At 46.1% G+C, this 16,033-nt stretch overlaps 1 protein-coding gene across 10 annotated transcripts in view; it reads right to left on the bottom strand.

Annotated features, from left to right (window-relative positions):
* The window catches only part of Znf532 (zinc finger protein 532), a 109,904-nt gene that overhangs the window by 39,409 nt on the left and 54,462 nt on the right, over positions 1 to 16,033 (bottom strand). For 8 of the 10 annotated variants that reach the window (XM_029471791.1, XM_029471793.1, XM_029471789.1 and 5 more), the window contains 2 exons: positions 11,315 to 11,496; positions 6,003 to 6,179 (listed from right to left, as the gene is read on the bottom strand). The exons of the other annotated variants lie outside the window; for them this stretch is intronic. In XM_029471791.1, the coding sequence (XP_029327651.1) occupies positions 6,003 to 6,179; positions 11,315 to 11,496 (359 nt within the window). The remainder of the gene's footprint in view (positions 1 to 6,002; positions 6,180 to 11,314; positions 11,497 to 16,033) is intronic. 10 annotated transcript variants of the gene reach the window in all.

Raw genomic sequence — 16,033 nt, 5'->3', positions numbered from 1 at the left:
GGGGGGGTTGTCGCTGGGAGTGTCAAGTGTGAGCAAAGTCAGAGAAGGGAGGCCCATGAGCCCGTCTGGATTTCTCCAGTGTGTTCTCATGAGAGCTCCTCGCACAGCTTCAAACTCTCCTGGACAATGCTGTCACAGACCTGTAATTCAGCCCAGCATGCTGGTGGATGCCTATACTCCCAACACTTGAAAAGTGATGCAGAAGGAGTTGCTATGAGTTCAAGGCCAGCCCAGTTTATAGCAAATATCACCCTGGTCAGGGCTAAATAAAAAGACTCTATATTAATGATGACGATGGTGGTGGTGGTAATATAAATAATTTCTTTTATGGCTACAGCTTTAACTCTCCTTTCTCACAGAGGACTGTGAAATGAAACCAGAAGACCACGCGTTTTTTCTAAGGTCTTGCCAAAGCAGCACTTTTCACCTTCACTACAGATGGACAAGAAAAGTCCAGCTCATTCCTGCCAGGCTTTCCTCACGCAGCCCAGTGCTGGTCCCCTGTGATACTTCACCATCACAGCGTCAGGTGTCCAAGGATGCTAGCTATCCCCTTACTGTTTGGAACTGCTTAATGTGAAGAGCCTCAGTGTCCAATGAAACAAACCATCACGTAGAGAATATTTTTGAAAAAAAGTGCTTATAAAGATTTCAGGAAAATTGAAACAAGGCAGTATATTAATTATGATATGTATACATTCCTTCTTACTACTGATTGGTTATATTTTATGTGTGTGCCACATGCAAACATATATGACACATATATGTGGGTGTCCTTGGAGGTCAGAAGAAGGTGTTAGATCCCTGACAGCTAGAATTACATGCCAATGGGAGACCCAGACATGAGTGCTGAACTCAGGTCCTCTGGAAGAGCAGGAAGTGTTCTTAACTGTAGAGGCATCTCTCTAGTCCCATGATCACATTTCTCAAATGGTAAAGAATTAGAAAGCTTAGAATTACCATTGTCTCTAGGGATGATTATATGTGTGTGTGTGTGTGTGTGTGTGTGTATATATATATATATATATATATATATATATATATATATATATAATGTGCTTGCTCTACTGCTCTGCTTATGTTTATTTTATGGATTCCCTATAGTTAAGATGCAAGCATTTGAAAAAAGAAAGCCTTGGGATGTAGCTATGGCATGGGTACAAGTATGCATTTGCAGAGGAGTCCAAGTTCGGTCCCAGCAGGGCCCCATGTCAAGTTGCTCACAACTGCCTATAGCTCCAGCTCTAGGAAATCTCTGACTTCCTGCATACATGTGTGTGAACACACACACACAAACACACACACACTTAAAAAAATCACAACAGGTATGGCTCTCATTTTCTTCTTGGGGGGAAGATACAAAATCGCATGGCAGGGTTACTTAGCATCTTTCTGAGGAAGCGGATGACTGAGTTGTTGGTATATTATCAAAGAGCCTCCCCGTGAAACACTAATGAGCCAGGAGCGGTGGGGAGTTTCTACAATCCCACAGAAAGAGCTGAGTTCCAGGCTACCCTGGCAACATAGCAAGATCTCAACTCAAAAAGCGCACAGAGGAGAAGAGTCGGCCCTGAACCTCTTGCAGAAATATGGCAGAAGCCAATCAAGCTCAAAAAGGTGACAGGATCACTATCAGGAGAGGCGGTCACTGGCCGAGTGCCCATTGTGACCCACTGAGAAGTTGTGTGGCCTCGTTCTGTGATGAGAGCCTCGGCTGACTCTGAGAAAGCAGGGTCAGACGAGGAGGCCACCCAAGAATGAAAGCTGCTTCCTCTGGAACATGGGGGGTGGGGGGTGGGGTGGGGGGTGGGGTGGGGGGTGGGCAGGTGGTGTTCAACTGTTCTGGAGGAAGGACAGAGACAAGGCCATAAACCCAAAAGGCACACCCTGGTCAGGAGCCTGGACACGGTCTGTGCAGCTGGCAAGCTCGGAAGCCACGCTCGGAACCAGCTGGCATGGTGATCAGCACAGACATCCTGAATAGGGGCTGTGTGTGATGACTTTTATGAGTGTGCTTCCAGAAAGGGAAGAACATACTGAGTACCAGGCTGTGCTGTCCCGTGTCTCCCAAGGATGCAAGGCAGACTGAGATGTGAGCAAGCCAGAAGGGACCAGGCCGTGCAAACCCAGGGATTCTGGAGAAAGGGTTCCCAGAACGGTCTCAGTACCCAGTTCTCAGTACTGCCACCATTTCTGTGGAGTAAGAACCATTCAAAGCAGCAGTCACTGCTGCTGTGCTAGAATCAGCAAATAACAAGAGGCCCACACACTCACACTACGGTTTGAAGGGACAAATCATGAACACGGAGCAAACCGCCTGACGACAGCGGAAAAGCCTGGGGGGAGGGGGAAACAGTCTGTGGCAAGAGAAAGGGGGAGGTTTCCCAAACTGGGGGTGGGAGGGAAAACCCTCCATGCAAAGGCAGAGATAAGCAAGCTGGTGAGACCTGGGGTCCACGGTGCTGTGTGCATGCTGGGGAGAGGGTAATTCAGCACTGGGAAGGACTGGAAAAACACTTCTAAACCCTGGGTGTGACGTGAGCACCTAGGCAGCCAGAACACTGAGGGTGGGGTAAGGGGGGTACCAAAGTGTGCTGCAGCCCCAGTTCTCCAGACCCTGCTGGACATGTGTGGGAAACAAAAACAAATAAACAGGGGGCTTGGAGCCCTGGAACTGCTAATGGGAGCTACTGATTAAATCCCAGCAGGCAGGAAGCACTGCTCTCTACAATGGAACTGGTTCTCATAACCCTGGCCAGCTGACGGACACTACCTTCATCTGGATCAGAGTCGTGAGGTCATTTGTTTGATGTATTAATGAATTAACCCCAATGCCAAGGTCTTTCCCCAGAGACCTAGGGGGTCCCCCGACCATGCTGATACAGCAACACTGTAGGCTTTATTTCTCAGGCGCTCGCCTCAATTCTGTCCCTTATACAGCTCCCAACTTAGGAACTATCATTTCAGCCTGACGAATGCATGCTCAAAGTAACATAAAGTATCCAGCAATCATTAAAGAGGTTTCAAAGTGCCCTTTTAGATAGCAGGGGAAATATGCGCACCCACATCCTAGAAAATAAGAAACAAAGCGCTTACGGTGTATCTGGGACACGGTATTTTGCAAGTTGAGGTGCTGAAACTGCAGGACTTCTGGTCTATGCTCACACATCTGCATCCTCGGTACAGAAACGGATACTGAGTGGTGAGAAACTGAAGAAGTCATTTGGGTAACTCTGAATCCGTTGCATAACCACAGCCCTCCAAGCACTACTTCGAGGGTCAGCCCCTGAAGATGCTCTGATTGCAAGGCCACTGGCTTGCTTTTAACTAATTCCAAGTGACCCCAAACGGCCACAGGATAAGTAGTTTCACATTAGCTTGGATGGGCGAAAGTAGCAAGGAGGGCAATAAGCAGAACTCACTGGAGAGGCAGCTGAGGGCAGGGCTGGCCTCAGCCAAGAGCGGAGGACCAAGGACAGGACGAACACAAGCTAAGGCTGCTGACACACAGCTGCATTGGGCTGGGCCTTCTGCCTTTCATTTCACCAGTATGCCATTTTTATTTTGCAATTTAAAACACAGCAGCTTATGCCTGTGTTTAGGTGTTTGCTTATTAAAGAAACCTGAGAGTAAAAAACAAAATAAAACAAATTAAAGACTATATAAAAAGGAAGCTGGCTCAGAGTGGGGTCACACACCTATAATCTAGTACTGCGGGGTCCGTGGTAGGAGGACAGTGAGCTGGAGGTTAACCTGAGCCAGGCAGTTCAATCCTGTCCCCAACAGGGTGAAAAGAAAAAGAAAATCAAGATAATATTTTCCTATGCAGTTTCCTTCTTCCTAGGGGGAATCTGTTCTAATAGCCCAAAGTGATCAGAACCACAGAGACGCTCGCTGTACGCTCTCATCAGACAGCTTCTCCATCTCGGCAGCACGCACTCTTACCTACGTCTCCTCGCTGAGGTGACAGGTAATTAGCACTGACTTCACTTTCCTTGTCCACTGTTTCTGGGGAGAACCTTTGCTCATTTGCTCTAATCACAGACTTTAGCATATGGAGTTCTCTTCCAAGGCCTAGGACTGTAGCTTCTTTCATTGAAGGAAGTGGTTTACTGCTTCTCGTGGGCAGTGATGGCACCACCCTCGCCAAGCTGCCTACTAAGGCTGCCAGGCAGGTGGCATACAGAGCATAGACATGCTGGACAAAGGGTGTTCATGTGGTGATGAAGCAAGGCAGGAAGGGGCCCTGTGATCTAGAACAGGGTATAATTTAGAACCTACAAATAGCTTAATTCTAGAATTTTGCACTTAATAATTTCGGTCCGTAGCTGATCTTGATTAACAGAAATTATAAAAATTTAAATTGTGAATAAAGAGCAGGGGAATACTGCTTTCTGTAAAAAAACTCCCTTAAAGTAAAACTATAAAAATTTTAGACCTACTGTGCTCAAACTTGAGCAATAGTGCTTTAACTCATCTTAAGCTACTATCCTCTGTTTCCAGTTTATACCTACGGTCCAGACAGAATATTTGACTTATTTGAATGAAGAACCAGTAGCTATATTCATCGTGAGGAAAAGGATGTGTTAGTTTGCACAAGTTTTCTCAGAGTAAACGCTGGAGACAGGTTCACTAATCTCATCAATCCCTGTCCCTGGAAGAGAACGTCCCTTCCGATGTGAACCCCCTAATTTGTCATTTGCCTCCTTTAAAGATCAAGACCTATTTGAATAAATAGATTTTAACAGTGTTTTACTAAACAGTCATTTGTATATATATATAATCATATTTTCCCCAAACCTACAAAACAAAACCTGGACATTATATATATATGTGTGTGTGTGTGATATAAAGAAGTACGGATATTATATTGCATTATCTACATCTCTTTCCCTTGTGGATCTTCAATAATGAAGTTACACACAAAATTGCACCAAAATACTGGCACAGCTAATGTAACCTCCCAGTTAGCACACTTCACACAGCCATAATGAGCCCAGAAATAAAACGACCACCACCAAGCACACAGTGTGTTCACAGGTTCCTCACACAATGAGGGAGTGAGCCATTGCGCATGGAGTTCCTGCACAGCCCACACAGGCACCTCGGGCTACAAACTTCAACCACTCCGCCTCCTTCCAATCTCTCAGACCACAGGGCACGGCTGACCTGGCACTTATAGGAGAGATTGACACAGATAAAGGTCCCAGGCTACCCAACTGGCAGATGGTGTAACACAGTCCTGCCTCTGTGCCCACTCCTCCTCCTCCCTTGCCCTCCACTGACTGGCCCTTGCAGCAGACAGGCAGGTAGACCTGTCTGTTCAACAGCCCTAAAGCAAAAACATTAAGTAAAATCAAATTTACTTCCACTAATCAATGACCTGCCCTAGCTATACAGTTAAATTCAGTTACTAGTGTCTCCAGCTGACTTAGCCTTTTGAATGTTGCTGGGAAAGGCGTATGCTACCATAAACAGACTACGGAAATATGGAACGTGACACAGTTTGGGATTTCTGGTTTTATATTTTAATTTTTTCCTAAAACTTACTTGCTAAAAAAAAAAATCATCTTAAGAATAAAATGGGTGGGGGCTGGAGAGAGATGGCTCAGAGGTTAAGAGCACTGACTGCTCTTCCAAAGGTCCTGAATTCAATTCCCAGCAACCACATGGTGGCTCACAACCATTCGTAATGAGATCTCACTCCCTCTTCTGGTGTGTCTGAAGTCAGCTACAGTGTACTTACATATAATAAATAAATAAATCTTTAAAAAAAAAAAAACTAAAGCGAAGAATAAAACTGGGCGCGTGTTCATTTGCTAAGCGATGCTGACTTTCCCTGGAAAAGCTAGGCTGACTTGCTGAGCTACGAGCAGAACTTCACACATCCCAATTAACATAGCCGACAAATGTCCAGGTTTTAAATTGTATTTGCTACAATGACAACCTCCTCTAAATGAGCACTAGAGCAGTGGAGTAAACTCAGCCGTGGGGTGACTTACTTTGGTTCTCCTATCTTGACGCCAGGATGCTGCGTGTAGGCGTGGGAATGTGTGCTTGGGGCAGACTTAAACGCCATTGGACAGATAGGGCACTTGTAGAAGACTTCACAGTGAGAGCCTTGAATGTGAGACTTCAGTGCAGCCACATCAGAGTACACAACATTGCAATGTACACATCTGTTAGAGAAACAACACTGTCATTAGCACAGACCACCGAACACCGAGAGTGAATGTCACTGTGTCAGACATGAACATAGCTCACAGCCCGCAGAGGTTTCTCCTGGCTTTTGGAAGGTACTTTGCCTTTTTCTGCTTGCAACATAATGAAGACAGTTCTGTGTGGTTAAGAGTGTAGATCACAAAGTACAAATGGTCAATGTTTGGAGCATCTTTAACATTTTGAAGAAGTAAGTGTGTGTGTGTGTGTGTGTGTGTGTGTGTGTGTGTGTACGTAGTGAGGCTAATGGACCACGAGGGCCAGATCAGGACCAGGGGACCCAGCAAGATCGTGGGGATCCTGGATTAGGGAAGGACATCGTGTACTGGACTGATTGTAGAGCCTGCCGTTACCACCTGTCTTAGTGCCATACAAAAGACCTTGCCAATGACGGAGGCCTTCAAATCTGCACCTACATACCCTCAACAGAGGGACAAAGAGGGGTACACGGAAAGGGTATGACCTACAGTCTCCTGGTACACACTGGTGTGGTCAATGTATCTTCTACCTGCACTGCATGGTGACCCAAAGGGTGGTAAAAGTCAGCCCCTAGGTTTTGTCTGCAGGAAAACAAATCTGACTGTGTTCATCATATTTGGTCTTTAAATTCCATCTTCTGAAGAGTGAGCATCTCGGAAAGAACAGGCTGCGTGCAAGCTTCTGAGTCTCTGAGTAAGAGAATCAGCTCACTCCCTGCTAAAATCTAACCCCACAAAAACAAAGTTTGAAACCATGATACCTACCCACCCAACCCACTCGTCTCTACCCACCCCACCCCTCAACCCACTCATCTCTAAACACCGACTCTCAGCAATACTGGTAACACCTCCATTTGATCATGGACTCTTCTTGCTTCCCATATGGAAACTTAAGAATGTTCACCGCAGCTCTTGGGAACCATCTGAGAGAACATGCCTCTTGTGTGACTGGACAAACATGTTCCTAGTCACATATATGCAAGTCACCTAAGAAAGAAATCTGCTGACAGGGCATGCCCTCTGGGACACCATGCCAGACACTTCTACCCTTCCAGGCTTAGAGGCACATGGACCCATGGAGGTATCTCCTGTAACGCTACACAGAGGGCATGTTCTACAGCGCAGAGCACAGAAGGCTTTGTTTTCTACAAAATTGCAGGGTAGTCTCAGTTTCGTTTTTGGATTTTGGAGTTTTCTTGTTTGGTTGGTTGGGTGGGTGGTTAGATGGTTGGTTGGTTGAGTGGGTGGGTGGGTAAGTGGTTGGTTGGTTTTGAGACAGGGTTTCTCTGTGTGACTCTGGCTATCCTAGGAAAGCTGCCCTCAAACTCAGAGATCTGCCTGCCTCTGCCTCCCACGTGCTGGAATTAAAGGCGTGCACCACTACTGCCAGGCAGTTTCACCGTCTTAGGGCACAGTGTGCAAGAATTCACTAAAACACTGAGAACAAGAGAATAATAGGACGCCCCAGTGTCTTATCAGGAGCACTGCTGTCAACACAGAAGCCAACCCAGCATACTGAACTCCTTCTGGGTCACCTTACAGATTGTCCCGAACAGGTGCATGCTCCTGTCTGCAGATACTTGTTTGTAAAATAAGAACTGAACAGAGCAGCTTAGTCCCACCTTCCCCTAGAAGCTATCGACTACAGGGGTCAGGGTACTTACTACAAGAACTCAATTCTTGGCCTTGGTGAGGAGACCCACAGATGAAATCAGGCACATCCAGGAGTGTGTGACCACAGACAGAGAGGCTAGAATCTGAGGCTGGGGCTGATGAGTACACCTGTCCAGTGCCGCCCGAATGCTGCCCAGGGTCGACCTTACCACAGGCACACGCATCTTCTCACCAAACATAGGGCTAGGTTGCATTGGAAGCCAAAGAGCAAGACACAAAGGAGCCAGGAAGTGTGCGCTGCGCTCCAGAGCCACTTGGCACAGGAGAAAGCTCCCTGGGCAGAAGCAGCGTAAAATGTGGTTCTGAGTTGGCAGCAGAAGTGGCAAGGACTCGGCCGGTCTAAAAGGAACCACGAGGCCAAGGGAAACAGGGGGAAGAGAAAGGGCAGGCTAGGTCCAGGGCACCAGAGGCCTACAAGTGAGGATTTCAGATACCCCTTGCGTATCACAACGCTACCAAAGCATCGGCCTCACAAGTTCTGGGATGGCAGGCATGTGCCACCATACCTAGCTCTCCTACTATTTTTTGATTAAAAAAAATGTTTACAATATACAACCCTGGGGCCTGGAGAGATGGCTCAGTGGTTAAGAGCACTGACTGTTCTTCCAAAGGCCCTGAGTTCAAATCCCAGCAACCTCATGGTGGCTCACAACCATCTGTAATGGGATCTGATGCCCTCTTCTGGTGTGACTGAAGACAGCTGCAGTGTGCTCATATACATAAATCTTTAAAAAATAAAAATAAAAAGTTGGAACAACATTAAAAAACAAAAACAATATACAACCCTATAATAATCTCTTCCTAACTGCATGTATCAGGAGACAGGAAAATTCAGAAGAATACTTGACTTTTATTTGTAACTGACATTTACTACACGTTAAGCAGAATCCAGACATGGCTGGTCAGTATTTAAGAGACAGACACAATAGGACCAAAGAGATAAGCTCCCCCTCAGAAGGAACAGAGGCAGGGCTGGGGGCCTAAAGGAAATCTCTAAAAAGAACATACAGAGACGAGGAGGTGGGGCGGGAAACAAGGCAGGACCACGCTGCCACGCCCAGTCAAGAAACAGCAACCACTTCATTACTTAAAACAGTACGAGGACTGGACATGGAAGCACTGGGTTTTAGGCCCAGGCTAAACTATTTCAAGGCAGCTTGGGCTACAATATAAGACCCTTCGTCAACAAAGGTGGGGTGGGGTGGCAGGAAAGGGCAGGGAAATGTTTTAAGCTTTTATTTATATTTTTTTTTCTTAAGAAGTCAACATAAGCCAGGCAGTAGTGGCACAGGCCTTTAAACCAAGCACTCAGAAGGAAGAAGCAAGAGGATGTCTGAGTTCAAGGCTGGAAGTCTACGGACCGAGGTCTAGGACAGCCAGGGCTACACAAAGAAAGGATCTCAGAAACAAAGGAAGAGACAGAGACAGAGAGAGAGAGAGAGAGAAAGAGACAGAGAAACACACAGAGACAGACAGACAGAGAGAAGGAGGGTAGGAGGAGTCAACATGAACTAAACTCCCCAACAAACAAACATGGCAGGTGGGCCCGGGACACTTACTGATAATCCAGCTCTGGAGAGTAAGATGCGGCATGAGGCCAGCCTAGTCTACTTAGCTAGTTCCAAATCAGCCAGGGGTTCCTAGTAGGACACTGCATCAAGAGCAAAGACACAAACCCTCTAACTTGTTTTCCTAGTTTGAATACCTTCCAGTCCAGTGGGGGAAATCTAGAGTTAATAAAAATGTCAAATTTTGAAATGTAAAATTGAAAGCACCCAACTTAAATCAGCCTGGGACAAATGAAGGACAGAACACTTTCCACAGTCAGGTGCAGCGATCAGTCTACATGTGAGATCTCTGCTTTAGGAAAGATACCAGGAATAACTCAGAGCACAGAAGGCCATCCTCTATTCATTCTGATTTAGCCTGTTTCACTGCGGAAATCTGGGAACAAACAGCACTCGGCTGGTGGCAGAGACCAGCGGCGAGTGAGCCGCACGCAGCTGCTTCCACGGCTGTGCCCGGAATCCGCTCACAGTTCCCAAGCATGTGGTAAAAACCAAAGGAGCGCTGTGTGGGTCTGTGGACCATCCTGTTCAACTGTCACATCCCAGGGGGTCGGAGGCAGGTCATCTCCCCCCCCTGCCCCGCCCCCCTGGCTACTGGGTACCACAGAGGACAGAGGAATTTCTCACAAGTCATAACAAGCAAATCTAGCACAAAGGAAAAAACAAACAAACCCTGGCTTCTTGTTTTCTACACTAAAGGTTTCCTCTCAGTCCAGGTTAGATCTCAATCCATAAAGCATTTGTGCACCACAAATGTGGAGGCGTAAGATTAAAGATGGTTGGAAAACTAAGCAGAGGGGGGCTGGAGAGATGGCTCAGCAGTTAAAGAGCACTGGCTGTTCTTCAAAAAAAACCCGAGTTCAATTCCGGGCACCCCCATGGCAGCTCACAACCATCTGTAACTCTAGGTTTAAGAGATCTGAGCTCCTCTTCTGACCGCATCAGGCAATACACACATATGGTGACCATACATGCAGGCAAAACACCTACACCCATGAAACAAAAAGAAATAAATCTTAAAGAGGAAGAAGATGGCAAAGAAAGAAAACTTGGCAGAGCCACCCAGGAATTGGTGATCTCCAAACATAAACCAAACTAAAGTCACGTCATCAAACCACACCAATCTTTATAAAATGGGCGACAGAATTAGGACTGAGCAAAAACCACTGCACATTAACAGTCTAACCAAACAGTAAGATAAGCCGGTGCCACCGTGACACCTCCGCCGGAACAAAGACATTATGTCACCCAAGACCGTCCCTTGAGGGATTTTCATGAGATCAAGGTAAGTGGGATGGGATTGTATTTAAGAAACAAAGTCTGAGAGCAAAGTAGATCATCACCTGACACTGGCTAAAGTAACATGAAAGTCAGCAGATGTCAAAAACACACATCTGGGAATCTCCAGGGTCAGTGTAAAGACAAAGAGGCTGGAACTGTGGGGCAGGAGGCACGAGGGGAGTTTCAAGGGGAAACTCCAAAGATGGATATCAGAAAAGGTTATCCACCGGGCCCTTCTGTGTGGTTACCACAATCCATCATGCCTGTATCTGTTAGGAAAGAAACAGTAAGAGATACAGAAACGCACTGTACTCCTGCAGAGGATACGTGAGGACAATGACAATAAAGGATGCAAAGGCTGTTTGCTGGTCATGCCCAAGCTCCAAGCATGCATCTACCTTGCCCCTTATCCTCATCTGTACGGACTGGCAAGGCCAACGGGGCATTAAAGGATTCAAATGGATCAACTCAACTACCAGGATCTGTGAGGATCTGTGAGCTGTAGTTATCGCCAGGTTAACCCTGAGAATTATTACGCATGTGCACAGGCCCGTCAAAAATCGCAGCGCAGGTATCAGGGAAGGGCATACTGACCGAAAACCAACTCTCCGCGTGTAGTGCAGACAGTTCTTGGTGATGTGGTTCTGGAAGTGCACCGACCTGCAGATGGCCCCGCACTCGGGGCAGGTGTAGGGAGATTTGTGCTGATGGATTCTCTGGTGTGACGCATAGCTGCACTGGTTAGGAAGCAGCATCTGGCAGACAGTGCAAGTCTTCTAAATAAACCAAAGGGGGAGACACGATTGGTCCTGCTAGGCACGGCTGGTATGCAAATCACCTTAGTTAAGCAGTACAGTTAGTTACGAGGCTCATCCTAAACACTGCTAGAAAGGACTCCCATGCCCGAGGGAAGAGCTAACATGAAGGTTACGTGCTACTGTCACCCTGTAAAACAAAAATGAGAATTACTACGGAGGCAGGCTCCTGCCAAAGGGTGAGATGAAGAAAACACGGCTTTAATGTTTCCAGTTCTGTCTCTTTTGCATTTTTGTCCCAGAGCAAAGGGTTAAACAAGGTCTTCATGTAAACTGTGCTCACAGATACTCTGTCGCACGCTACCGAGCTCACAGGCCCAACAGGAGCTGCAATCCCCACAATCCAGAACTTGCCTCGGGAAAAAAGAAATTAACCCCAGTTAATCCAATTTCTTCTTCTTCTTCCCCAGTCACTTCAATTATTTAAATCTTAAATTCAGGAACACAAAAAGAATGGCTTAGGAGCTGATCTTCTTCTTATACCTAAGTTGGCCTTTGAATGGATGAGCTGGTGATAATATGATTTATAATTGAAATCAAAGCACCCAAGCCCAAATAACATAAATTTGGACATTAAACTGAAGTTTGCAGAGCATAAGAAATTTTACAAAGCTTAAAATCTGACTGTATTAAAATAAAGATTGAAATCACCTTCAAGGAAAAATACTTCACGAATTATCAAAAAAACTAAATAGCCTATTTTAAACATATTTAAAACATAAATAAAAATATTTAGTCAGTATAAACTGACTACCATATTGGAAGCAAGTTCAAGAGAATGAAATGCACACACTCCTCAGACATCTGTTCCATAGCAAATGCTGCTTGCATTCTGAGATGGACCATTTGCACTAAGGTCAAATTAAAAATACCTTCAGACTGACAGCAATTTAAAAAATATCTTTTAATTCTTCATGGTTATTTTGAATGAAGCCCAAAAATTTAAGTTTAGGCTTTGAAGTGACTTCTATTAAGAATTAAACAAAACTCACTTGAAAGTTATTTCTTGGCTTTTCTCCTGAAAGGACTAAAATACAAGTTTTATCCCATAAAATGTTTATTATAATCACAAAGTAAGAGCAGTACAGGCAGCATTGATGAGGTTAGTGTCGTTAACAGATGCCACTCCTGGGAACACATTCTTCAAAGGTTAGCACTTGCCACAACAAGGGAAGCCAGTGGACAGCAGCACTGGATACGAGCCTGCTAGCGGGAGGCAGGCATCGCAGTCACTTGCTTTGTTGACTGCGGGTCTTCTAGCTTCCTTCCATCCCAAGCCATTATCCCAGGCGTCCCAGGAGGCGCACTTACTTGAAAATAAAACTCATGCTTTCATTTCTAAAAGAAGTCAAAAACCATTATACATATATGTCTACACATACACATATGCACACACCCATAGCTGAATGCACATCTCACGTATGTACGTAGATATAAATATACATATAGACATGGACTGGCTGCATTTCACCATGAGCCAAGCAGTGAATTAAGTCCTTTCAATACATTAGGAACTTTATATAGATTTAAATATTAATACATCATATCATTTATTTCTCATAATCTATGAAGTCAGTAATACTTCCATTTTACAGAAGAGGAGATAAGGCTTAAGGACGTTAAGAAACGAGCCCTAAGTGCTACAAAGTGCAAACAGCAGGAGTCCGCCAGGCTCTGGTGGTGGTGGAAAGAGCGGAATGGGGTCACAGGAGCTGAACAAGCACAAAACATTAAGTTGAAAAGCTTAAATAATAAAACAGAATGCCAAAGATGACCCGCTTGTGTTAAGATGAGAAGTCAGTCTCTCTTCCCCCCTGGCTTCTCCCCTATCTAAAGCAATGTGATTACACTACTTTTATAATAGTACAATGACAAAAGAAAAGAAAATCTCAAAGAGCAAGGGCCATGTGTTCCATTAAAGCCAAACACTTACATTATCATCCGTCACGATTTAATAACAAACAGTGGCTTGTTACAATACATATCAAATACATAACTTGTTCTATCGACATCACTGGCGTCACCATTACCTCAACTCCCTCTCTCCCAACTATGCACAGTCAGCAGCTGAGGCTCCCCACCCATATCAGAGCCGGAAGGAAGGAGTCCAGCCTCAGCCAAGCACGTGAGTCCTGCAGCTCTTAGGCTGGGAGGGTGTGGACACTGATCCCAGAGGGGGCACAGGGATCTTCCCTACATTGTATACAGACGCACACACACCAGTGTGCAGACCCCACACTTACTCCTGCGATCCTCTCTTGGTCACTGTTGCGTGCCTCGCCTCCATTCCATTCGGAAGCACTCCCCTCGATGTCTGCATTCTACCCATGTTTCTGAACTTAGGACACTGTCTACTTAACTACTCAGCCTCAGGTTGCATAACTGTCCTTGCTGCAGAGAGTGGAAGTGGGCTTCCACGGCACCAAAGGGGAGAGCGATTGATTCCACTAGCCCTTCTGGGATGAATACAGGGCAAAATGCGTGTCCTCTGGGCTTAGGGGACACACTGAGCACAGGAGAGCATGTGGCTTCTTTGTGGTTTAACCGAATCTGACTTTCCCTTCCTTTTGGTTTAAAGTCAAAGAAATTTTCCCTTAATTGGCACAGACTGAGGCTGCTCGTCAACTCAGTAGGAGAACCAGCAGTTTAGCTCAGCAGTGCGTGGCCTGCAAGAGAAGAAATCAGAAGAAATACATATGTGGATTTATGTCTCTGAAAATTAAGCTTACTGTCCTCAGAACACACACTGTTTGTGTGTTTGTGATGCTTGGGCAAAGCGACTTTCTTCTCTGGGAGTAGCCTCATTTGCTCAGGGAATTTAAAAAAAAAAAACTAATGTTACTTGTCAACAGTAAAGTGGAACTAGAAAGCTGGCTGAAAGGTCACAGTACCCCTGAGCCTGGTGGGCCAGCGGCCAGGAGCCTGAAATTGAGCACATGATGGAGGAGGGGCGAGGCCTGATGTCCCTTAAGAGGTTGGACTGTGAGGCTCAGCACCCACTTTGCATACGTGAGGAATTACCTGAGCAACAAGGAAAACACTTCTATGTTTCAATTTGTTCTTTTAGGGAGCAATACAGCCAGGGAAGAGTAACAGGGGAAGGGTGAGAAAGTCTAGAGACCATGGCCCAGAGCATCCCCTCCCAGGTAAACTTAGAGCTCAGGCCTGCAACACACAGGATGCAGAAGCCAGGACACCGAAGCTGGGGGGGAGGGGGGGGTGGCGGGGGGAGGCAGATGCAAAGTCAATTACCGCTGCCCTTTACTACAGTTCCACACACTGCGTCTACAGTGAGAAATGGTCTCCTGGCCAAGCAGAGCAGTTTCTTTCCTGGGTTGCAGCTTCACAGTTAGCTCAGAGAGAGAGCACTTTATTTCCAGATCTCATTTAAATGGGGATGACTCAAAGCATGCACCACACACACTGATTGTGTGTGTACCTCTCTTCCCAGAGCTAGTGAGCCGCTGTTCCCAAATCACCTGCCACAAGCGGAACTCCTAACGAGAACTGGCTAACTGAGGTAAGCCACAGACAGACACACACACGGCAGACACACATACTTAGAAGATTACTTCGAGAGAATACAGGTTCCCTGAGTGAGCGGCAGCAACACTACCGTGTAAACTGGGGCAAGACAGAATTAGCACTTAGGAGAGCAGTGCCAAAAAAAAAGTCTTCGTCTGAAAGCCAGTGGCCCACATCTGTAACCCCTGCATTTGGGCAAGATCAGCCTGGGTAAGAGCAGAGTCTCTCTAAAATAATAAAGCCCAAAGGCTGTGGGTACAACTTGGCAGTGATGCACCTGCCTAGTGCATCTTAGCCTTGGGCTGACTCTGCAACACGGGGCTGGGGGGTGGGGAGGAAAGAAGAGTAAAGGCAAGCAAGGAAACTTCATCTTCTGATGATGACAGGGGAAGGATGCTCTAGGACTTCTAGAAGAAAATGCTTGAGAACAGTTTGTCTAGAAATGCAAACGGGACAGAGAGAGCTCAAAAGAATTTAATATACAGCATGCCAGATTTAGAGGCCACAAAGGAGACTCGAGATGGCTCAGTAGTTAAAAGTGCGCACTGCTCATTCTGAGGACCAGATCCCATCACATATATTGGGCAGCTCACAACTGACTATACCTCCAGCTCCAGGGGCTCTGGCCTGCTACACCTGCCTGCACATACTCGAACACACACACACACGCAAAGAGGCACACACATGCACAGAGTTAAAAATATGAGCACACATGTGTCACAGCATCCCAGCATCCATGTGGAGCTCTGAGAACAATTTGCAGGTTTGGTCTCTCCTTCCTGTATGCAGGCTCCAGGGATTGAACTCAGGTCCTCAAGCTTGGTGTAGCAGGTACATTTATTGCTGAGCCATCTCACCAGCTCCAAAAAAATAAAAAATATATTTGTTAATTGCTTAGAAGGACTGGAGAGGTGACTCAACAGTTTAAACAGGCCCCAGCTGCTCTTGTAGAAGATCCAGCACCCATGCTGAG

Source organism: Mus caroli, chromosome 18 (assembly GCF_900094665.2).
Source record: "Mus caroli chromosome 18, CAROLI_EIJ_v1.1, whole genome shotgun sequence".
Lineage (NCBI taxonomy): Eukaryota > Metazoa > Chordata > Mammalia > Rodentia > Muridae > Mus > Mus caroli.
Note: the sequence above shows the minus strand (reverse complement) of the source record. Positions and strands in the feature narration are given on the sequence as shown.